The sequence below is a fragment of the Heteronotia binoei genome, chromosome 14, assembly GCF_032191835.1.
Source record: "Heteronotia binoei isolate CCM8104 ecotype False Entrance Well chromosome 14, APGP_CSIRO_Hbin_v1, whole genome shotgun sequence".
Taxonomy (NCBI): domain Eukaryota; kingdom Metazoa; phylum Chordata; class Lepidosauria; order Squamata; family Gekkonidae; genus Heteronotia; species Heteronotia binoei.
Genome location: NC_083236.1, coordinates 27,841,638 through 27,866,804, shown reverse-complemented (window position 1 = coordinate 27,866,804; position 25,167 = coordinate 27,841,638). Strand labels below are relative to the sequence as shown.

Here is a 25,167-nt window from a genome sequence, read left to right as displayed (position 1 = left end):
GGTAGAATGGGGTGCACCACTTTGGACGTCAGCGGGGGGATAATTCTTAGTGTTGCCTCATGTGAAAGCCGCACTGCAAATACAAAAGGAGCACTCCAAGGAGAAAGAGTTGCAGCCTAGCTCTTGACCACCTGTGCTGATTTGCCACTAGCAGAAAAATATTAATGTAGGTAAAATTTGAACGGTGTCTTTCCACCTCCTGCAATTAGTGATTCTTTCCACTATACTTCCTCTATACTCTGCCTCCTTACATAGTTGGATGTCTTGGCCAAAGCAGAGAGAAGTGGATCCATCTTGGCCATGGCGCATATGAACACAAAGACACATGCATGAACATGAGGGCCCCCAATGGCACATAGCCTGCCATTTTTTTATCTTACAGCTTATGAGTTCCGTTTTTGAACTGTTCATTATAACTAGTGTCTCTTTGACCTGAAGTGCGTTTGTAAAATGCCATCAAGTCACAGCAAACATATGGTGACCCCAGAGGATTTTCAAGGCAAAAAGTGAATGCAGGTAGCTTGTCATTTTCTGCCTCTGTGTAACAGCCCTAGACTTCCTTGGTGGCCTCCCATCCAAATACTAACCAGGGCCGATCCTGCTTAGTTTCTGGGATCTGACAAGACAAAGCTAGCATTGACCGTCCATATCAGGGCAGCACATCATACATGCAGTTACGGTATATTTAACATAGCCAGAGATTTTGGCAACATGCAGTGGTTTTGGTATGGGTGCTCAGGCAGCAAAGAATGGTGTGTGACCACAGGGATATTGCAGTCTCCCATATTTTTGTATCTGAAACACTGAAGCAAATAGTATAGGCATGCCCTAAATCCATCTTACTTCAAGTTCCGGGGGCTTCCAGCTTCATTATGCTCTCTGATCCCAGCACCCTCTCCCCCTGTCTGTGCAGGTTACCTAGGACCATGCTGAGGCTGCTCCTGCTGTCTTTGGGACTCCTGCAGGGAATCCATGCTATCTTTGCCTCGAGCTCCAGCCACAACCGTCTGGATGAGGTGGGATCCATTCTGAAGGAAGCGGGAAGGGCCAGCTACCCAAGCCTTCTCCAGCTGGTCAAAGAGGCACCCCCAGGTAAGTTTCAGAACACTGCCCCCTGCAGCCTTCCTATGTTCAACACAGATCTAACCTCACAAGCAACTATCCTCTTAATTTAAAAAGAGCTTGGCTGGATCAGACGAGTGGTCCATTGAGTCCAGCATCCTGTCTCACAGCAGCCAAGGAAACAGTGGTGCTTAGCATGACTTCTTTTGGCATAGCACCAAATAAACGCACAGCAGTTTGTAACAGAAAAACAGTTGACAGACCTAGCACATGGATTGAGCCAAACAGTGTTACATACATCTCTTTGTGGAATTTGGCTTGGGTTGGGATAAAATATTCAGCCAATGATTTTATATTCTGAAGGTGAAAACAAGTGTTTTTTCTTTGCTATCAAATTGCAGCTGATTTATGGCAACAGCGTAGAGTTTTCAAGGCAACAGATGTTCAGAGGTGGTTTGTCATTGCCGGCCTCTGCACAGCAACCCTGCTATTCCTTGGTGGTCTCCTATGCAAATATTGATCAGGGCTGACCCTACTTAGCTTCCAAGATCTGACAAGATCAGGGTAATCTGGGCTAGGCATAGAGTTCTAAAAATGGGCAGGCTGGATTCATCACCTACAGAATGAAACCAACCCATGCCTGAGGCAAGCATACCAGCAAGCTCAGCGACTGATCAGCTTGGCATTGCTTGCCATGCAAAAGAGGTGTGTCAGCCCACAATCCTGCCTTATTCCTCATGTACTAGGTAAGATATACGTCACTTCAGAAAACATAAAGTGGGTTTTGCATGGTTCAGTAGATATGTTGGCCTTGTACCTATAATGGATATTCTTTTTATTATGTACATCTTTTTATTGCATTGAATAAATTAATTTTCTTTAAGAAAACAAGAGTGGCACATGCTTATACATAATCCACTTTCATCCTTGCAAAACAAAACAAAACCAACGTTTGAAAAGACCAATGCAAAACTGTCTGACAGAAGTATGTGATGACATGGATGCTGGGCAGTAAATGTCCATGACAGCTTTCTTTGGCTCAGTTTCAGCTGGACCATGCCAAAAACTTTCACAGCCAATTTTTTTTATAGGTCACCCCAGGGTCAAAATAGGCAAATGTGTTTGGCAAGCATCAATAGCACTTCTAACACTTTTAACATGCTGTGTCTGTTTTAATTTTGAGAACTGTTTCTAAAGCAAATTTCTAGTTGTCACAGCAGCAAACACCATGGGGATTATTGTAGTGAAGGTATTCCAGAGTTCTCTCTTAGGTCTTTGACATCTCCTCATCTCCAAGCCCAGTCTTTGCAACGTCTCCTGTTTCCACACCACCCACGTAGTTTTTGCATGCACAAAAATTCCATAATCTGCCAAAGTCATGGGCACATGTCATTTAGTGCTCAGAAATGTTTTATTTGCTGTGTAGAGGACACACAATCAGATAAAAAAACCCTTGCTGGCCTTGTTTATTCTTAACTGCTGCAGCACTTGTCATTTTATCAGCAACATCTGCTGAACCCCATCTGGCCGCTATTTCCCTTTAAATGAGCTCAGCTGATCAGGGAGGAATATTTTGATGCATCTGAGGAAGCCGACTGGAGGTTATAAAGGTTTGTGAGTAGCTAGGCTTACCTGTTTGCTTTTTTTTTTTTTTAGAAGATGAACAAATTTCATTGGCATATGCTGAAGCTATTATGAATAGCTGAGAATACATGACATACCTATTCTATCTATATGAATCACAGTTCTAAATCTTTTGCTAAAAACTTATGATGAAACAGTAAACCTCACTGAACCCAGTCCAGAGAAGTTCACACAGCACAAGATGTTCTGAGCTTATACAAAGCATGTGTGTGAAAAAAACAAGTTTTTGCAGTTCTGTTTATTTCATGTTCCTCTGAGCATACAAGCAATACTTTTGCAAATTGTGAAGGCTAAGTTCAGGTCCCAATTACAGAGTCCATGTTCTTTTGTCTAGGCTTTATGCTGGCAGACATTCATAAGAAGTTACTCTCATTATTATCAGAACTGGTAACAGCAGAATAAATTTCTCAAGGACACTAACTGTGCATCAGAACAATGGGAATAAAAAAAAGTGCATTTGGAGTTGTTACAGGAAGGCAGGCCCAAGAGGCAAAACTAATTCAGGTTTACGCTAATTAATGAAGCAAAGCCGGCTATAACATATATATACATTCTACATACCGTGCATGATTTATGTTAAATTCCAGAACCCTACAGGCTGAATCCAGGGATCTTGTCATGATGAGGTTTCACACAGTGAAGAACTCAGCACAAGTCATCTATATATTCTGATAGGAGTGGAGAAGGAACAGTCGGTGGAAGAGATGTCATCCGTACATGGACTCTTTTCACATAAATAAATTGATTTAGCTGCTGCCGCCCACTCATTCCTATTGAAGCAAGCATGCAGAACATGTGAAGTATGCACCTGCAGAGCCCAATCCTGCAATTTTGATTGAAAGCTTTAACAATTTTCCTTTACATATGCACATACAACAATCAACAGGAAAATAAATGTAAAAGAACACCATTAAAAAGAAATGTATGTTTGAAAGACTTAACTGAATGAGCATAGGGACTTGGATCCAACAGAGGTGTTTCCGAGAGCAGAAGCCTGGGGGGTGGGGGGTTGAACGGGCGTTATTTTTGCTGACTATTCCCATTGCAGATCTCTGACTCCTTCCCAAGCTGAGGAGATCACCTCCCCCCACCCCAGAAGCATTTTAGGCTACAGCAGGAAGGGATGAAAGGGAACTCCTACTCTGCAGACATAAGTCCCATATGTGTGCAGAAAATCCACAAGCAGAACATGACCTCTATGCTTGTGCTTCCTGGTTAACATTTTAGACTTCCTGAGGAATGCTTGAATTGCTGTTGTCTGTAAGCTACTTTGAATGCAAACTGGTAGAAAACAAAGATGGGATGTACAAAGAAATAAGTGCGTCTTGGTACTGGGCAGTCAGCACAGAACTGTACATGGGCTTAAGTTGTGGGTTGAGTAGTAGAGAATATAGGGAGAAGGAAGGCTTCCTCTCCTGAGCTAATTTTCAGGGAGCTACACTTGAGAGCGGATCTTCCCAGCGGGAGCTGGTTCAGGTAGCCGGCTCCAGGTTGACTCAGCCTTCCATCCTTCCGAAGTCGGTAAAATGAGTACCCGGCTTGCTGGAGGGAAAGTGTAGATGACTGGGGAAGGCAATGGCAAACCAAATCAAAGGTCAAGCACAACCCCTCTCCCTTCAGGAAATGTATTTCAAGCTTGAGACGAAATGGATGGAGCATGGTAACAGGGACTCAGTGTTAATTACTCTCAGCATTCCACAAGAAGGGTACATCTGCCCATCACTCCATCTCCAATTTTGATATATTTATTTTCTTCACTATATCCCCTGCCCCAGAATTAAATCCAGACAAATGGTGACCATATAAACAAAGCTTGGTCCTTGCATCTGTCAAAGTTTTATTATATGGTATGCTAATTTGCTGCTCAAGCTCTGCCTATATGTATGGGCTGGCAACTTCTGCTCCAATGTATCTGAAGAAGTGTGTGTGCACCCAAAAGTTTATACCTTGAATAAAACGTTGTTGGTCTTAAAGGTGCCACTCTGGACTCAGACTTTGTTCTGATCTGTTGAGGAAGGCTTTTTGGCTGCCACATCAGAATTACTTTTATGAACTGTGGATCAGTGTTCCCTCTAAGCTAAGTTAGGGTGAGCTATCTCACAATTTTTAAGCCTCTGGCTCAGACATTTTTGTCTTAGCTCAGGAAAAATGGCCCCAGAGCAAGCTAATTTATGCAAGTAGCTCACAACTTTGAATGCCAGTAGCTCACAAAACAGAATTTTTGCTCACAAGACTCCACACCTTAGAGGGAACTTTGCTGTGGATATGATCTGTATAGAGGAGGTTTTAGCATCCTATGATGAAACATTCAATAATGTATTGATTTGGGGGATGCATTTTTACTGCTTTTGGTGGGCTGCTGAAACACTGTGTCACGTTTAGTTGGCAGCAGTGTTCCCACTAAGCTGTACATGAGCAGCTGCTCATTAACACAGGAAGCTCCACTCAACAGCAATCTGGAGCAGTGCAGGGTCTTGCGCTGCTCATTGTCCATTTTAAGGTTACACAAGTTCACCTTACTCTGCTCTGGTTAGAGCTCACCTAGAGCATTGTGTTTAGTGTTGGGCACCACAATTTAAGGATATAGACAAGCTGGAACATGTCCAGAGGAGGGCAACAATGATGGTGAGGGGTCTGGAGACCAAGTCCTATGAGGAAAGGCTGAAGGAGCTGGGTATATTTAGTCTGGAGAGGAGATGACTGAGCCATGATATAATCACTATCTTCAGTACTTGAAGGGCTGTCATAGAGGATGATACAGAATTGTTTTCTGTCAGAGCAGAACCAACAGGTTGAAATTAAATCAAGAGTTTTCTGCTAAACATTAGGAAGAACTTCCTGACAGAGAAGTTTCTCAGCAGAATAGGCTTCCATGGGAGGTGGTAGATGCTCCTTCTTTGGAGGGTTTTCAACAGAGGCCAGATGCCACCTGACAGCAATGCTGATTCTGTGAATTTAGGCAGATCATGAGAAGGGCAAGAAAGGTTGCATCAGTGCTTAGTTCTTGTGGCTCTTTCTTACACAGCCAGGAAAATGCTGTTCACCGCTTTATGGTCAGGCAGCAATTTTTCTCCAGGCCAGTTTGGCCAGGGATCCTGGAGAGTGGGTTTTTTCTTCTTCTGGGTATGAGGCAGTTGTCACTGCGGTGTGTGTGTGTGTGGGGGGGTGGGATTTGTGAATTTCCTGCATTGTGAAGGGGTTGGACTAGATGACCCTGAAGGTCCCTTCCAACTCTATGATTCCAAGTTATATTCTGCTCAGGATGTGAACTGCTCCACTAAGTGGGGGTGGGGTGGGAAATTAGAGGGAACATTGGTTGACAAGTTCCAAGGGCACTGCTGACCTGACAGGCACCCTTTGAAGCAGAGTACTCCAATATTTGCTTTCTTTACAAGTGGGATACAGGTGGCACATCTGAACTGCCGCAGATGTTTAATCTGGGGCCAGTTATTTCCACCAACTCGCAGCCGTCCCTGGCTGTTTCTCAGCCAAATTCAAACAGCTCTTCCTACTACACAGAGGCACTCACCTGCCATCTCTTCTCTACTGGGCGTGCTCATCTTCAGAATTTCACAAGTAGGTGAAACACTGAGAAATCATTTCCTAACCACTGACCCTCCCATCCCACTCATGAGGGAACATCCACAGCAGTAACATTCTTTTGACATCGGCTACAGCTCCAGTCCGTTAGGCCAAACAGTGATGGGATACCAAACCTACTCATGATTGATTATATATTTCAGTAGGATCCCAAAAATAATAAAATTGCTATCCAACTAACTTTTGCTATTCAAATGTCCTCAATATCTATTCTCCCTTTGTAAAGCTTCACTTTCTTCCTCAGATTTTGAGCAGCTGGCCCTGGAGGTTCCAATAGCCCAAGATGACCTTGTGCCAGAAGCAAGCATGATAGAGTCACAGGTATGTTGAAAAATCCTTTCTGGCACATAAGAAGCAGTCGTATAGAGCAGAGATCCCCAACCCTCGGGCCGTGGACCAGTACTGGTCCGTGACCTGTTAGTAACTGGCCCGTGAGTTGTATAATTATTTCATTATATATTACAAAGTAGTAGTAATAATAATAAGACATTGGATTTATATCCTGCCCTCCATTCTGAATTTCAGAGTCTCAAAGTGGCTCACAATCTCCTTTACCTTCCTCCCCCCACCAACAGACACCCGGTGAGGTGGATGGGGCTGAGAGAACTCTCCCCAGAAGCTGCCCTTTCAAGGACAACTCTCCGAGAGCTATGGCTGACCTAAGGCCATTCCAGCAGCTGCAAGTAGAAGAGTGGGAAATCAAACCCAGTTCTCCCAGATAAGAGTCTTCACACTTAACCACCATGCCAAACTAATAGAAATAAGGTGCACAATTGTATCGTCCCAAAAAACATCGCCTACCCGCCCCCACCCCAATCCCTGGAAAAATTGTCTTCCACAAAACCAGTCCCTGGTGTCAGAAAGGCTGGGGACTACTGGTGTAGAGGATGACCATTGGTCCATCCAATTCAGTGGTACTTACTGACACCAACAGTCTCTCTCCATGATCTCAGGAAAACAGGATCTTTGCCAGCTCTACAAGGCACAAACTTGGCTTTAGAACTATGAGAGCCCCATTCTTATGTGAATATTCAGTTGGAAAAGATTTTACGAGGATATGTACTCAAATGCTTCTGCACCTGTATTCTATCACATGCAGGTTGACTCACACAAGTCTTGGCTGCAGCATGCAGGCCAGAGAACATTGGTGGAGCAAATGTTCAGTTAACCCAAGCAAATTAGGCAGATTTTTGTAATTTTCTCTTGCAATGTGCAAATTAAATGGAGCTTAATTTAAGCTAATTGTGGCACACAGAAGTTCTTTTTGTGCAAACTTAATTTAAATGAATGGGAGCTGAGCAAGACCTTCCCAGAGGGCAGCAGTCTCAAGTCTTCTCTTTTTTATATAGGTGCACAGCTAATACCAGACATCTAAACAAATGGATACCATGCCATAGTCATCTACTTTATTGGTAGTTAGGATGAGTGCTTGTGCCTGTATTTCACCCACTGAAACAGCTTGATTTTTTTTTGTAGCTCTATAGCAACAGATTAACACAACAGGATGTTCTCACTCAGATGCTCCCTAGCCTGCTACTCCCTGCTGGGGAGTAAATGAGATGGAATGGGATTATCTTTGAACAGGTCCTCCAGAAGCTAGCAGCTCCCGAAGGCTCTTTTTAAAGCCCAGCTTCATTACTGCCTTCACATTGTCTTGCAAATCAAATGCTAGATCAGGTTGCCTGCTCTTTTCCAGAACAGCATATGTGCACATATTCTCAGACGTCACTGTACCAAGAACAAAAACATCCACCACCATCATAAAGCAGTTGGAAAAGTAGAGCTTGGGAGGGAGGAAAATATGTTTCTAATTAATAATTATTGCATGGCACTGTGTGTAGAATAGCCAGGAGATCCTAAGATTGTCTGGCAATTAAAAGTTCTAGCTACTTTTAGTATCATGCATTACTAGGTGGCAAGCTAGACTTGTTTTTAAGGCAAGAGCAATTTCAGAGGTGGTTTGCCATTGCCTGTCTCTGTGTCACATCCCTAGTGTTCCTTGGACGTTGCCCTTCCAAATACTAGTCAAGGCTGACCATGTTTAGCTTCCAAGATCTGATGGAAGCAGGCTAGCCTGGGTTATCCAGGTGAGGGCAATCTGGTGCTAAGCAATGGACACACAGAGCCAGCTTTTATTCATTTACAACATTTATTATCTCACCTTTCAGCCCAAACAGGGACATCCATGGTGGGATAAGAATTCCCCAAAGCCAGTGTTGTATAGCACTGAGAGTGTGGGACTAGGATCCAGGAGTCCCAGGTTCAAATCTGCACTCTGCCATGGATGGAAGTTTGCTGGGTGACCTTGGCCCACTCACACAAACTCTGTGTAACCTACTTTGCAAGGTTGTTATGAGGATAAACTGGAAGAGAAGAGAACGATGTAAGCTGCTGTGAGTCCCCACTTGGGCAAAAGGAAAGGTATAAATGAAGTAACTAAAATTATAATTGTTTTGTTACACTGGGGAGAAAAGCAGGGTTTGTCCCAAGACCTTAAATGTAGATATGTATATGATTTCAGGGCAGTGAAGGTATTTTCAAACTGCCTCCTTGCCATATTTAAAATGTTGCCTCTGTCCTTGTCATCAGCAAGAGGCATAACATTATTTCCTGTTGCTCTCCCTACAGATGTTGTCATCAGCCCTGCAGGCCCAGGGACGAGAAGAGCGCTCCCCGAGGAGATGCGTCCGCTTGCAGGAATCCTGCCTTGGCCACAAACTCCCTTGCTGCGATCCATGTGCCACTTGCTACTGCCGTTTTTTCAATGCCAATTGCTTTTGCAAGAAATTCAGCAATACTTTTCCATGTGGCAAAAACTAGCCTGAATTCTGAAGGATTTTCTCTCATCCCTGTGTACAAGCTAGGCTTTCTTATGCTCCCTTTACTGTTCTAATAAATAGCTGAAGTAAAGGAGTTACAAAAGTCTGTTTGTTTTCAGAGCAAAATAAGACAAAACTGCAACCTTCTCTTATAGTTCTCCAAAAGGTGCCCTCTCCAAGCAAATTTAAGTCCTAAAGGCTGTGAAAAGGAATATTTACTTACTTAAGGCTCTGGGTTGGTTACATATAGCATATCCTGTCTGGAATAGAGAGCAATAAATTACTTCAAAGACATATTGTAATCTAGAAGCCCACTGCCAAGTCTACTGCTCATGGAAAAGAACCTGGATCTCTGATGGTTCTGGAGCAGCTGTAGAAAAGGGAGGGACAAACCACAAAGATGACAAAAGCTGTCAGTCTGAACAAAGGAGCAAAGGACATCAAATATCCTCACACTGGGGGAAGGATTCATTCCTAATGAGTATGCATGCACACACGCACATGCAGAGCAGGTTACCAGTTTTGAGAAGGCAGGAAAGGATGGAGGTGTGTTATCCAACCCATGGGCCTGCCCTCTCCTTACTAAAATGAAGACACCGCAGTAATGATTGAACATACAAGATAGGAAGAGATACATCCACTGGATGTGTTGAATTCATCCCCATAGATCATTCCCCTCTAGTGTGCAACTATTAGTGGTACAGGTACCATTTTCCTTTACAACTGAGCACACAAGATTTACATTTGGGACAGAAACAAGAAGCCAACATGCAAAACATCTGCTGAGCCAACTCAGAGCTGTGGTGTCAGAAGTCATCTCTTATATTTTAAACCCTGCTTTAAACTGCCTTCCAAAGCAGCTTATAGCAATTAAAAAGATTGCAAAAAGCTCTGAAGTACTACACTGTATCTTAGAAACAATTCAAACAATGAATACATAAAAATCTAGCTTCAGGAAATATATTGACTGCACAATGTCTGAGGCATAATGTTTAGTGGGACTATGATCACTCAGAATACAAAGAGAGCCACTGGAGTGGCTGGGGATGTGTAAAACAGATTTGAATACCTCCTCTGCCAAAAAGCTTACCAGGTGACTTCACACTCTCCCAGGATTGTTGCAAGGATAACATGGAGGAGGGGAAAAATCTGTGCTCCTCAGAGAAAGGGTGGGATAAATTTATAATGAATAAACAAATGTAAAGTGACCCCAAGCAATGCAACTAGGAAGCTGAGGGTGTTGGCCACAGCTCAGTAAATGCCAGGCAGCTGAATTAAAGGGGTGTTATTTTCCTGTAAAAATGAAAAATGATGGAATTTTTAAAATATCAGCTTTGTTGGAAATGTACCCAGTAACCTTAAAAACGAGCTCACCATGTTTCTTCAAATAAACCATGTTTCTTCAAATTTTGTGGATATTTTCACATCTGGAATAGTGACCCAAATAACAGCTGGGAATGGGGTGGATTTCATACCATTGTAGAGGCTATTTCCTGGAGGACTGGAAGTTGGCCAGAACTTAACTGGGGTCATGGGCTGGGTTGAGAAAGCTTTCTTCCTCCGTACCTAAATCTTACACTGGCAGAAGCCAAATCAGTAGTGAGAGTATTTAAAATGCACAGAGAAACGAAGGAAGAAAAGTTTATTTTGGAACTAACACTGCTGGAGAGACCAACTGGACAGAAGGAACAGAAGAAGCAGGGAGCAAGCTGAAGAATTCCATTCTAGGGACAAAAAGGGAAATAACAGGAGGAAAGAAGGCAGTCCCCACACCACTACCTAACTGGCTTTCCCATATGCTGTCCCCTATAGAACTACTTCTTCACTGGCCAGAAACATTATCTCACTCAATTTGATATCCACCTCTATGGAAGTCACATTGAGCCCCTCTCATACCCAACTTATTTCCATTACTGATAGTCTGCTTATCTTTATTAGATGTCATGGTTAATCCATCTTGAGTTAACCAGCCCACTGTAAAGCTTTCCTGCAGCTCTGGCACATAACTCCCATCCTAACCAAGAGTTCCCCATCCATAGTATGCCATACCTGAGCTGATTCTGCTGGTTGTGCAGATGGCCCATCTTTTAAAAAGAGTTTGTTTTTTAATTGAAAACTTGGAAAAAAATCTTCCATCCTTAGTCATAATAAGAAGAAAAGATTGGATTTATTCCCCACCCTTCACTCAGAGTGACTTACAATCTCTCTCCCTTCCTCTCCACACAACAGACATCCTGTAAGGTAGGTGGGTCTGAGAGCAGCCCTGCTGAGAATTTGTGACTGACCCAGGGTCACAACAGCTGCTGCATGTAGAGGAGTAGGGAATCAAACCCAGTTCTTCCAGATTAGAGTCTGCACATTTAACCACTACATCTACTGACCCTCAAATTAATGTCCTCCCAAATCAGTGTACCTAGCTAATTGTTGAAAAAAAAATTCCATAGAGGTGAATATCAAGTGATTTCCATAGAGGTGACTATCAAATTGAGTGAGATGTTTCTGACCAGTGAAGAAGTAGTTCTATAGGGAACAGCATATGGGAAAGCCAGTTAGGTAGGGGTGAGAGGACTGCCTTCTTTCCTTTCTTTTTTCCTGTGTTTATTACACGGCTTCCTCCTTTTGCACTAGCTAATTGTCCCAGCATCAATTTTAAAACTGTAAATTCTCTTCTCCTGCAGTTGGTGAAACCTTTCCCTCCTGTTTCACTGCCTGAAAACCTAGCTTTGTTCAGTATGCTGCGCCCAGGTAATTTCTCTTTAGGTGACCAAGTCACTTCACTCTTTAGGCATGTTGTCTCCTGTAAGTCCCACAATTCATTTAACCTATGTAATTGCTGTCTGCAATTACCTGCAGCTGTCTTTAGCCTCACAATGTGGATTAGCTGTTTATCATAAACAAAAAGATGACTGCTTCTTTTGCCTTTTCAGTATTTTTCTCACATGTTGCTTGATCCTCTGCATTTTCCAAAGGTTTTCTTGATTTATCACCTCCTATAACTCAGCCATGGCTAGCCTAAATTCCATCCTTTTACTCCATGCCTGACAATTCTTCCCATTTAACTTCCCCATTCCAAACCACAGATCACTGCCCTACGCAGATGTTGTTTTGTTATGGCTTGTTCACAGTCTACTGTCCCTTTAGAGCCTCTGTTTACTTCCCTGCTTTCTTTTCCTGCCTGTTTATTTCTCTGCCTTCTTTTTGCCTGTTTGCCTTGGTGTCTGAGATCTTAACCTGCCAAGAGACCAAATGTTTAGTATGCATTAAAGTGAAGCCAATTAAAGAAAGGGGGAGAGACACCAGTTTATTTTAGGACTAACACTGCTGGAGAAAGAAAAGAAGTAGAAGAGATTGGATTTATACCCCACCCTTCACTACCTGAAGGAGTCTCAGAGCAGTTTATAATCTCCTTTCCCTTTCCATCCCCCAACAGGCACACTGTTGGGTAAGTGGATCTGAGAGAGAACTCTTTCGAGAAGTACTCTTGAGAGAGCAATTCTTTCAAGAACTATGACTGGCCAAAGGTCACTAAGCAGGTGCATGTGGAGGAGTGAAGGAATCAAATCTAGTTCTCTCAGATAAGAGTCTGCACACTTAACCAGTACACCAAACTGACTCTCTTGTGCTGACAGACACCCTTGGTTTTTGGGAGGCTATATTCTCTAACTATACCCACAAATTGCTCAGGCTACCCTGATCTCGTCAGATCTCAGAAACCGAGCAGAATCGGTCATGATTAGTACTTGTACAGGAGACCACTGAGGAAAACAGGGGTTGCTACGCAGAGACAACCAACGGCAACCCACCTCTGAACGTCTCTTGCGCTAAAAACCCCTTGACTAGGGGTCCTAGTCAGGAGACGGCTGCGACTCGAGGACACACGCAATTATTATAATCTCCAATAATTTCCCTAATGTTTTACATGTCTGCATAAATTTGGTAATTAGATGCATCCTAGCCACTCAGCGCCACCCGCGCACGAATTTATACTCATCTGTGCAATGGGGATCCCGACCACGATTTGATCTATGAAAACAAAATACATAGCTGCGTCAGGAGGCCTTACCGAATCATTTTCGGGCACAATACCCGACGAAGGCTACGAGGGAGTCTGAGCGGCCAGTTCAGCCAGGCGAGATTCAATGCCGGTAACTTCCCCCGTCGAATTTTCGGATCGACTTTGATTTTTCCCGCGTCCTGTGCGAGGCATATCTAAAAAAGAAGTGCTCCAAACAGGATGTCTGGTCTAGGATTTTTTTTTGAAAGAAGAACTTCCGGTATTTAAATTAAAACACACGCCGCTATTAGCCAATATACACTTCGTCGACCGCAACGGAGGCGGGTGTTGCCGCTCTAGTCTTTACCCTCTTTATGTCTGTTGTGGTCGCGGGAGTTAGTGACGCCTGCGCGTCTCTTGGAGCGCGTGATGTTCCATCGCCCATGCGCAAGACAAATTGGCCCTCCGGGCGTTGCTACGTCACGTGACAGGTCGGGAGCCGCTTCCGCCTCTTTAGCCGCTGCTCCTTCTGAGTTCTCGGCCTCACCATGTTGTCGTCGTTTCCTGAGCTCTATTTCAATGTCGACAGTGGCTACCTGGAGGGCCTGGTGCGGGGTTTCAAGGCAGGAGTGCTGAGCCAGTCCGATTATGTTAACCTGGTGCAGTGCGAGAGCCTGGAAGGTAAGGGCGGTGGCGAGCCTCCCTGTCCAGGGACAGGTCTATCTTCCTTTTCTCCTGGCCCAGCGTCTCGTGTGAAATTGGCAGAAGGGTACTTTCTAGACCTAGAGGGTGCATTCACACGTCACTAAATAATGTGGTTTGCAACTGGATTTTTGCTATTCTTACACAGTAGAAATCCAGTTGCAAAAGGCATTATTTAGTATGGTGGGAACGCACCCTCTAGAGTGTATCTCTTCCCAAGCCCGGCTTAGCCCTTAAGTAAAGGCTTCATAGAGGGCCTCGTGTGAATTCTCCTTTTGTAATCTCTACAATGACCCTGTCAAGGAGGTTATTCATTTGTCTTGTTTTCCCTGCTTTTCTCACCACACAGAACCCTAGGTGGGTGGTGGCAGTGGATGTTCATCTCTTAAATTAAAATGTATAACTTAGAAACAGGGAAATAAAACAGTTCCCCTTGTTGTCGGTGCGGGTGTTAAGGCTCCGTAGCAGGGGAAGGGTTCTTATAAAAACTGTTGGGCTTGCTGTGTTGTCTCTTTCGTGTCCTATGGATAGGATTTAGGCCTGCTGCCTGATTCTACCCTGCAGCCCAGAGGTCGCTTCTTCCTGTCATCAGGGTCTGCCTCCTGACTCTGCTTTTGCAGAGAAGAGGTTGTTTCAGCTTCTATGTAATATTCCTGTGCAGAAGGCCTGATTGCCCTTCTCTTCTCTCCCTGCTAGTTGCTTACTTTTTGTTGCTGCTGTACTCGTGAAAGCACATGGGTAAGACTGCCCTCTGTCTTGATTTTTTTTTTGGCTTCCTGTAAAAAGGCAGTAATTCAGCATGTGCAATAGAGCAACAATATGTTCTGATCAGCACAGGGGAATTGTTTTTTTGTGATAGTTGACAGTTCTAGAGGCTACTATTCCTTTCACTTCTTGGCACTAGTAGCCACACTGCCACCAGTAATCACAAACCCACAAGTCCAGATGAGTTGCCCCCTTGGTGGCCCTGACTGCCTGAAGGTTGGAAAGAGTGCTAGAATAAAGACTGATACTCTGTGCAGCAGTATCTTGGTGACCGCTTGAGCAAGGAGTACAGAGGTGCACAGAGAGGGGAAAAACAGACAGGGAGACTCAGAGAAATAGGGGTGGAAGGAATCCGGATTTTTTTCCAGCAGTCACTGTGATGACAAGCGTATCTTCATTTCTTTCAGTCACGTGCCTCTGCTCCTGATCAATCATAAGTGTTTCTTCAAGGACCTGAGATGGCCCCCCCTGTATTGTTACAAATTCTGGGAGGCAGGTCAGGCAAGATGGTGATAGGCCCATGATCATGCTATGAAGAATTCCAGCTAAGCAGAGATTCAAGTGCAGCTCTAGCCAGTACTCCCTCTAAGGTGTGGAGTTTTGTGAGCAAAAATTCTACTTTGTGACCTACTGGCATGAAAGTTGTGAGCTACTGCATAAATTAGTTTGCTCTGGGGCCATTTTTTTCTGAGCTAAGACAAAAATGTGTGAGCTGGAGGCTAAAAAACTGTGAGCTAGCTCACACTAACTCAGCTTAGAGAGAACACTGGTTCTAGCTGCCTGATGGGGCTCTGCTGTCCTAGGTATCTGACTGCTTGGGAGGTAATTTGTTTTTGTTTCTCCAGCCTTGGTGAGAGGCAACATCCACTTGAGTCTGAGGAAGACTACTTTGCATGTCTCATCCTTTGCGTTTGCTGCAGTATCTAAAAGTTCATGAGAGCAGACTTTTTCAGAGTAGGTGTTGTTTTCAACTGTGTTGAAAGGAAGTTCATTCACTAGTTGTGAACAAAGAGGGTTTTTCCACCATTGCAAAGGGGAAGATGGGGGCAAGGAGAACAAGCTCCAGCTAAGGGCCTTGAGTTCTTTTTCCTGTGTTGTGCAAGGCAGTCACATTACCCTGCATTGTGACTGGAGCTTCCTTCACAAAAGTCATTGTTCTGCAGCTGTCCTGTGCCTTGTTCTTCTCTCTCTTCTCATTTTCTCCACTATAATAATGTGTGTCAAATCAGAAGAAAAAAGGTTTCAAGCCTCTGTAATTATTGCCAAGCTAGATGGCTTGAACTGGAATGGGATTCCCCTCCCTCCCTTCCTCGCTTCTCCCCTGCATGAAGTCTGGGTGATTTGCTCCTTCCCTTTTTTTTTATCTATATATTTTTATTGTTATTATACATTATCCGTTTATTTTCACGGTTTCTGATGTCCATATTACATTTTCCCCCAACTCAACCCCCTTGGTCTATACATCCTTTTCTTCTTCCAGCCAGGGGCAAAGGACTTGAAGCTTCCACTGAATGTCCACTCTCCTTTCTTCCTTCGCCCATTTCAGATAGGTCCGCCACTTTTCATTAATTCTTGATCTCCTTTCTTCCTATGATTTTTCTTGCGACATTATGGCAGCTATATCTGACTGGACAAAATCAAAGAGGTAGTTATGCCAAGTTCTTTCCTTCCATTTACTTTTATCCTTCCATCCTGCCGCTATTACTGCTTTACCTGCTGATATCCTTTGCTCCTTCCCAGTTATTACATTGATCATCAAACCTTCTGATTATGCAAAATTTTGGAATTATGCACAATTGTGGAACAACTATCCATGATGGTGCACCTGGCTCTCTCCTTATTGAACTTCAGGAGGCAGGTGAAAACAGTTTTAGTTAGGACTGCATTTGACTGATTTAGGTTTTATTTATTGGCAGTCTTAATTGGAGTTTTCAAATTATGACTTTTTAATGTTTTTTTAAGCGTTGCTTTTATTTTGTTTTTATAATGCTTTATTTGTACTTGCATTGCAAGCCCACTTGAGTTCTGCAAGGAAGAAAGGCTAAGCTAGTAAGTGTTTTAAATAAATACATGAGAAGTAGGAGAGAGACAGGAAGATTGTATTTTCTTGAGAATTGCCCACCCTTGCCACCATGCTTAAAGAGCCATGGCTCTGCATCAAATAAGGAGGTGTAGTAGACACCCAGAACCTCTGAATGCCACACTCACCCTCATCCTACTGAGGTGTTCAGAGGAAGAGTCTGCCATGGTTCTTTGGTGAATGATAGTTTTCATTTCACCATTTTTACTTTCAGAAGAAGACTAATCTTTGTTTCTGAAAGTGTTGTTGGGGTCAGTGGAATGACTTGTAGTATGGGGAGTGGTGAGAGCGTTTTGTCCCCTTCAGACCATGCACTCTTGGCCTTGTGATTCCATAGTACAGCAAAATTATTGCTGAGTTTAATCCTTGTCCTCCAGTATCACTTTGTATTTCAGCATCGCTTTGTATTTCTTTGTTGGTTATCTTCTTATAGAAAAGGTCCCTAGACAAAACTTGGTAGCTCTGTACATGTGGCAGAGCTCTGTTTTTGAGGAATAACTCAAATTTTAAAAATTTAAACAATTTTTTTGTTCAAATATCAAGATGTTTCATTCATTTATACCCCACTTTTCTCCCCAATGAGGACCCAGAGTGGCATTCAGCATTCTCCCTCTCTCCAGTGTATCCTCACAGCACCCCCTCTCTTGTGAGGTAGGTGAGGCAGAATGTGAATAATTGGCCCAAGGTCTCTCAGCTAAGCTTCCCATGGCAGAATGGAGATTTGAATCAGTGTGGCCCAGATACTACTCTTACACTATAACCATGACATCACACTGTGTGCAGTAGTAATTCTAGAGCAGTTATCATATTAGTCTGTTGCAGTTGAAATAAGCAGCAGTCTCTTAGCTTAAATACTAACAACATTTTATTCTAGCACAATTCTTGTGGATGGTCATTTTGTTGTGGCTGGATCCTATTTGTAATTGGATCCTATTTTGCATTTATTTAATTCTTGTAGATTGGAGGCGGGAAGCCCGCAAGAACAAAGGGCCATGCAATGCAGGAGTTACAGAGTGAAATGTAATATGTGAAATCTGCTCAGGAAGAAAAATAGAGGTTCTTCACTAGTTGTATTAAACTAGTTAACAGCCGTAATGGGTTGGGATTCCTGCATTTAGCTAAGAGTGAAATGAAAATCCTGAGTCCTGGTTCAGCCTTGGGGTGGAGGTGATGTGAAAATTAAGGCATCATGGAGAGGGAAGGGGGCAGAAAAGATGGCTGAGGTAGTTGCTACTGGTGAGGTGAGTGGGGCGCTGGTTGTAGAGGAAACACAATTGTTGTGCGGCTCTTAACATTCATTTTATGGATGTGCTTAGGACCTGCTTAAGTATGTTTAAGAAAAGATCTCAAAGCAAAATTCCAAAATGCTCAGTTTATGGAAAAAGAAAGATCCATAGGTATACTACCAGTTTTACAGAGTGGCCATGATAATATATCCAGCCCTACTCAGCGTTACTGATTTCTTTTAGGTTATTTTTATGCTGTTTATCCAGGAATAGGTGACTTGTGTCATGTCTTTGCTGCTGGAAACAAAGCCATGCATGTCAGTCTGGTATTTCTAGGGCGATTCCTACCCCCTATGTGTGAAGGACTTGTTTCAATTTTTTCCACTGGGAAGATTGGAAATATGGGAGTGTGTGGGGGTCAAGAAAGCCTCCTTTGAAATGTTTTCTCTTTTGGAATGCTTTCTAAGGGAAGATTTTACTTACTCAGAATGTGTAGCTTGAAGATTTTTATGCAGGACAGTCTATCAGGTATGTCAAACTTGCAGCCCAAGAGACACATCAGGCTCTTGAGCAACTCACTGTCATCTGCTTCCTTCTCTTTCTCTTTCTCCCTTCTGTGTCACAGCTTGCTTTTCCAGGCTCGATCGATCACATAAGAGCTACAGAACAAAGCCCCTATTTTCTCTGTTGACTGACCAGCGTATGAAGCAACTAATATACGAAACCTCACAATGCGCAGCCATTTCATGTTTTCCCATGGGTCTTAGGCACAAAACATTGACCATGAGATTTATGTAATTAATGTCAATAAATCAAAAGTACGTTTGTAACTTAGACACACACCTGAACAACATATTCAGGATTGATACAGCATAGACATTGTCTCCAGATTTTGATGCAGTAATTCAGAGCAAGAGGTGTCAGTTATCAGAAACTGTTAAACAAAATATTGCAAGAGTGCTAATCTTTTAAGCCTATTTTATTTTATGTTTTTAAAAAATATTTGTGTTTGTGTGTGTCCTTTATAAAGTTTATATCTTTTGCTACCTGGCATTACATTTTATGACCACAAGGGCTCATTTATGTTGGATCTGGCCCTCATAGCAAATGAGTTTGACACCCCTGGTCAACATCACTAGAGAATAATTGTTCCTGGATGTAGAAAACATATTTTTGAGGGCCTGTTTATTGTTTAAATCTGACTAATATTGCACTGACTTAATATACTATGACACTATTGAAGAGTTCAGTGTTATAAAGTTCAGTTCTGCATCCAAATATGATGCCAGTCTTGTGATGGTATGAGAATATCTCTTTTCAAATCGTATGCTTCCTTTTGTATACTGCAAAATTTGGTTTCTATTTTCAACATGTTCTTTTTCTTACTTCTCACACATATACTAAAATAGAAAAGGGTGTAGTGGCTTGCAGGTTGCAGCTCTCTAGCATTGGTTGTATTGGCAATTTACTGGCATTTATATTTTTCATAAAGATAGTCAGCAGTGCAGTTTTATCCGCTAAGTGATGCATTTATGCTAAACTGTAAATGTAGAGCTGGTAAAGAAAATCAGTATATCATGTATTGCAATACTTCCTTACCAGGTTTAAATTTGCTGTTTAATGTAAAATGCATTGTGTGTGTGTGTGTGTATATACACTCGTCACAAGTTTTTATTTCCCCCTAGAATGCCCTTTTAATGTTTTCCCACATGGCTTCAAAATTTCTAGAAATTTTATGGCTCCATCATCTCTCCTTTAAAGAATAACCTGTTCTTTTTTGCATATATGTTTAAGCTGCAGTGTGGCAGAAAGTTTTTAACATGCACCACCAATTTAAGCAGTCACAAGACACCATAGAAAGTCTCATTTATATATTCAGCCTGGACTGATTTCATAGCATGGCTTCAATATCTGAGGAGCCAAAATGCTCTTTATCATTTGAGTTCTTTACTTACTTGCGTAGAAATGAACTCTGTTGGCTTCTGTGGAACTTCCAAATTAGCACAGTTCAAGATAAAAGCTTTAGAAGCAATTGCAAGATCTGAAGAGGAGAGAAAAATATTTCTTTAGATATATAACATGATTATTTTTATTTATTATATTTATTTATGTAGTTATTCTATGACTTGTATCCCGCCCTTCCCATAAAAATGGCTCAGGGCGGCTCACAGCAAACAATAAAACAGAGTTTAAATTAACATTACATATATAAACATTTAAAAATCAGAACATTTAAAACCTAAAAACCTTAAAATCTTAACATCAAATCTATACAATATGATTCACAGAAGTCTAATAAGCTGCATTTATTTCCCAGTCAGATATAGGCTAGCCGGAAGAGGGTTGTCTTGCAGGCCCTGCGGAACTGAGCAAGGTCCCGCAGGGCCCTCACCTCTTCTGGCAGCTGGTTCCACCATGTAGGGGCCATTATGGAAAAGGCCCTGTCTCTGGTTGTCTTAAGACGGACTTCCTTAGGCCCGGGGATGGTGAGAAGGTTTTGAGTCCCCGACCTCAGTACTCTCTGGGGAACATGTGGGGAGAGACGGTCCTTCAGGTAGGCCGGTCCCAGGCCATATAGGGCTTTAAAGGTAATAACCAGCACCTTGTACCGGACTCGGTATGTTATTGGGAGCCAGTGGAGAGCCCGAAGATCTGGCCGAATGTGCCCCCACCTTGGGAGGCCCAAGATTATCTGACAACCTGATTTCTTTATATATGTAACATGATTATCTGACAACCGGATTTCTCATTCTTCAGCACTTGGTTACCAGGGAGCTTGCTCTGGTCCTGAAGCCTCCTTTTTTGTTTGTTTCTTTTTCTCATGAGTAATTTATCATGCTGTTAAAATATGAAGGAGCTGCCAAGACAAAGAATGTTCTTGAGATAACGGCCTTAGGCAGTTCTTGATTAATGCTGTTATTAACCAAGGTCTGTAAATTGGCAATAAAAACACTTCCTGGTGTCCTGAGAGTGAAACATTAAGAGAGTTTCCAGGGCAGAGGAAGCCAATGAAGGAATTTGCATCCAGTTTGCCATGTAGGGATCATAAGGAGCACAAGGGGTCAGGTGCCAGATTGTGGTTGGCTTGAATGCCAGTCTAACCTCATAGCTCACTCTTCCTCTTTCCTCTTTTTCTTGATCCAGCTCTGTGGGCATTGTTTTGGCCCAGGTCATGCAAATAGGTAATTGCTCCCTCCATGGCACCTGATGGAGTTGTCTTTACCTGCCAGCGTTGCACCTTGTGTGTGATATGACTCCTTTAAGATACTTTTCTATTGCAAGCCATTCCCTTCTATGGTAAGACTATTGTATATCTCCCTGGGCCTTTTAAATGGCCAAAAAAGGTCACATGAACTTCTGGGCTTTGGAAGAGTCTGGACATTCCAAAAGACTTGGTGCTACCTGCCTCCCCCCATTCCTGAAGCCCTCAGGTCAGATGATTTTTTTTTTGCTGTTTCTTGAACAATTGGACAACATTTTTTAAAAACAACCATTGCAAAACAATTTCCTCTTGATTCTGAGAATTTTGATAGATTATAAAGTTAGGACCTGTTTATGTGTTTGAAATTTGGCAGGGAGAATCCAGCGGGGGGAGGGTGGGAAAGCGAAATCTGTTTTCTGTAACCAGTGAAGTGAAAATAAAATAATGGCAACATGACATGAAAGTTCAGACAACCTTTATATACATTAGGAGCACATTCTCACGTGTCCCCCCCCCTTAATTCTCCCCCCTCCCACTTTCTTCATTGACGGCATTTATACTGGATTTATTTATGTATTTGGTTCAATTTCTATCCTGGCCTTCCTGTGAACAGGCTCAGGCCAGGTTACAACATCGGTTGTAAAACAGTAAAATCAGATTTTAAAAACTGTAACATTTGTAGCCCCTAAAATGATGGCGTTCAGACTATTTCAACTATTCCCGCGGTGTCCTGGTATTGGTCAATTGAAACAGAGAGGGCTAAATCCCATAAGGGATTCCAGATGGTAGATGCCCTATCCTTGGCTAAACCAAGGCCGGGGTTGTCATCCAAGGTCCTCAAAGACTGAAGACTTTATAGTTGGTGATAGCAGGAGGGGCCGGATGGTTGACATCTGCTGATTCACCCAAAAGACTGATGGAATAGCTGTTTTGTAAGCCCTGTGGATCTGTAAAAAGTCCTACAGGACCTTGATCTCTAGTTGGGAGTTCATTCTACCAGGCTCAAGCCAGGGCCAAAAAGGCCCTGGCTGAAGCTAGACACACATCTTTTGGACCAGGGATCGCCAGTAAATGCTTATCTGATGCGTGCAAGGCTCAACAGCTTTACAGGACAATTAGCACACAATGTAAACAATTGAAAATATTGGGATACAAATTGTCTTGTGCAAAGAATTTCACAAGCTCATGCTCACTTGCAGAGCAGTTAGAGGCCAGTGTCTGCCACCTCAAGAAGCCAAGCAGTATTGTGCAGTAGTAAGAAAGTCTCCCAAAAAAAGGCAGGCAGGGTTACCCACTGGGCTCAGAGTCTTGCATTCGATAACTTCAGGGAGCAGGGACAGTTGTTGGGGGCAGTGTTGGGCAGGTAGCCTGGTGGAGCTTCAATGTAGAGTTCCTCATTTTGTCTTCATTGTTCAGACAGTGAGTATTAGCACTTGATCCTTTGTAGAAAACACCTGAAGTGTGTGATAGAAGATGCTTAATGTACACCCTTGTAGGCCTGTTGATTCATTACAGTGAATGTGCACACATACTTTGTAAGAAACAGCCGGTGCATTTTGGTTTCGCAACTGGGACCAGAGCCAGTAGCTGGATAAACATGGTGTTTGTATCACATGTGCTGAATTTGCCACAAGTGAAATAAAAGTGTACATTGTGCATGCGATCAATGTAGCCTGTGAACATGGCTTGTGCAGGTAGTACAGAAGGATTAAGGACTGAGCGTGTGGCTTGAAGGCATGCAATGCAGCAACTTTTGTTGAAGCTAAGCAAAAATGATGTTGGTTAGTGCTTGAATGTGAGGCCGCCTGGGAGTCTTACACAAGCCATCTTGAGTTCCCTGAAAGATGGGGGATATGCATTAAATGAAATGCGCTACAAATATTCACAGCAGTGAGATGAACAGACTTAATAGGTGCAATGCAGAAGTAGTGATATAGCAATACTGTCCCAAAAAAGCAAATAGGTCACCCTTTCTCATGAGTTAGTCACACAATATTTGCGCAATTTACAAAGTGCCAGAATTGTTGGGAGTCAGTTGCTTGGACTGCAACCTAATTGTGGTTGTTTAGAAGGCAGAGCTTGGAAATTGGTGGAGCTGGCTTCTGACTGAACCCCCACTGGAGACCCACCACCAGAGCAGGCAGTACTCACTGATAATAGACCAGTGGCTCAGGATAAAGAAAGCTTCTTGTGGGGCTGGCATGTCTCAGTGGCAGAGCATCTCATAGCTTGCAGAAGGTCCCAGGTTCAATCCCCAGCATCTCCAGCTAAAAGGATTAGGGGGTGGGTGATGTGGAAGACTCTGCTTGAGCTGGACAAGACTAATGTTGATGGGAGTTTTCATTTTCTTAGAAAAGTTGTATGGGAACTGAAACTGTTGTGGCTGTGTGGACCAGGCATATACAATAGCTTTGAGACAAGCTGGTGAGAAGGGTCTTATTGTTATATATATAAAAGAAAATAATAGTAGAGAAAGGATACAGGAAAAATTATAGAACAGTCTTATTCATCTATTGGGGTTTTCAACAATTTGGTGGTGATGGTCAAGGAGAGAAAGTGAACTAAGTCTTGGTTATGTTGAGACTAATAGGCTTTTTCTAAGAAGATTGTGGAATGAATGAACTAGAAGAAAATAATAGGTTTTTATACCCTGTTTTTCTCTACCCTAAGGAGTCTCAGAGCAGTTTACAATCACCTTCCCTCCCCCCCCCCCCCGCAGGCACCTTGTGAGTTAGGTGGGGCTGAGAGAGTTCTGAGAGAATTGTGACTGGCCCAAGACCACCCATCTGGCTTCATGTGGAGGAGAGGTGGGGAATCAAACCTGGTTCTTCAGATATAGAGTCTACCACTTTTAACCATTACACCACACCATAGTGGCTGAATGAACCAGTCCTATTGTAATGAGGTAATGTGCTCTGCTGTCACATTCAGTTAGAGAATCTTGACTAATTAGCTCTCTAAGATCGATCTTTTAAACTATTTTTGCTCACTCACCTGCATCCCTTAATTTTTAATAGTACAAATTAATAGCAAGTTCTGCTCTTTGAATTCTCACCAGCAAACCAGGCAGGCAGTCTTCAGAGAGTTACTATTTTTATTTTAAAAAGAAACAATTATCTTTATTAGACAAGATGTTAGAAAAAACAAGCATGTGAGAATTAACCCTATAGCGACTGCAAAAACAAATGCCAATATTGCCAGATCTCTTAGCATTTCTCAACCATATTAAAGTAAATACAATCTTAAAGTGAACCAGGTTTTAGATTATGATCTTAAACTGCTTTTAGGAATTTTTCTATGAAATCACGTCCACAAACAGAAATCTCACTTTGTATTTTCTGAGTGTCCTGTCCAGAGAAATCTGATTTGCTTATCGTATTAACCCATTTATATAGAAAAATAGCAACCTTATTTTATGCTAAATCTTTCTGTTTTAAACATATCATCCTCATCTAGATAAAATATTAGTTCTTACTGTTAATGAGATGATCAAACCAGTGCATCTAAAAATGCATCTGATATGAGCTTGTTATGTGTTTCAAGCAAGAATAGAATGCCAAACTTAACTCTTATTGTCTGTTAAAAGGCAAAATCTAATATTTCTGAATCTGTTTTATTTAACTGTCAAAGATAAAAAAACCTTACATGATCAGATTGAACTATAGATGCTATGCAATCATAACTGCATGAAAGCATGCATGATCAGCAGCGAAACTTGGATGTAATCAAAATCCTGTCACATCATATCTTAAAAGCTGTAGCGAAGGAAATCACATGGGAAAGATGGCTGGCTGATGATGCTATGTTTGGGTCCACAGCTGTTCTGGTAGTGGGAGAGAGAAGGAGAGAAATACCCTTGCACGTCTGTGTAATTTCCATAGTTTTTTTTGGGGGGGAGGGGGTGCCTGCCAGAATAATTTTCTGCACTTGCAGTTCTCACTTTCATCACAAGATGGCACCTCGCATTAACTTTCCGTTCAGCCTCTTTTAATCTGTGTGACCTGGAGATGTGCTATCCTGGGACGAGTTTCCCCATCTGTGTGCCCCTCTTGGCTGACATAGGATCCATCCCT

General features: G+C 42.6%; 2 protein-coding genes across 2 annotated transcripts in view; both read left to right on the top strand.

The window, feature by feature from the left end:
• The first annotated feature begins 901 nt into the window (after positions 1-901).
• On the top strand, positions 902-9,216 carry AGRP (agouti related neuropeptide). The gene is made up of 3 exons (XM_060253956.1): positions 902-1,092; positions 6,551-6,627; positions 8,935-9,216. Exons 1-3 carry the CDS (start codon positions 927-929, stop codon positions 9,124-9,126), a joined length of 435 nt encoding a protein of 144 aa, XP_060109939.1. The 5' UTR covers positions 902-926; the 3' UTR covers positions 9,127-9,216.
• Positions 9,217-13,487: 4,271 nt separating this feature from the next.
• ATP6V0D1 (ATPase H+ transporting V0 subunit d1) overlaps positions 13,488-25,167 on the top strand; it is a 43,262-nt gene continuing 31,582 nt past the window's right edge. The window contains exon 1 of the mRNA XM_060253955.1: positions 13,488-13,800. Coding sequence (XP_060109938.1) covers positions 13,668-13,800 — 133 coding nt within the window. The 5' untranslated portion in view covers positions 13,488-13,667. The remainder of the gene's footprint in view (positions 13,801-25,167) is intronic.

What these genes read in the sequence shown, in the direction of transcription:
- AGRP (XM_060253956.1), top strand. Translation starts at nt 927, where the DNA reads ATGCTGAGGCTGCTCCTGCTGTCTTTGGGACTCCTGCAGGGAATCCAT. An exon ending in GGTCAAAGAGGCACCCCCAG is followed by an intron (nt 1,093 to 6,550) that starts GTAAGTTTCAGA and finishes TTTCTTCCTCAG; the next exon opens with ATTTTGAGCAGCTGGCCCTG. An exon ending in CAAGCATGATAGAGTCACAG is followed by an intron (nt 6,628 to 8,934) that starts GTATGTTGAAAA and finishes CTCTCCCTACAG; the next exon opens with ATGTTGTCATCAGCCCTGCA.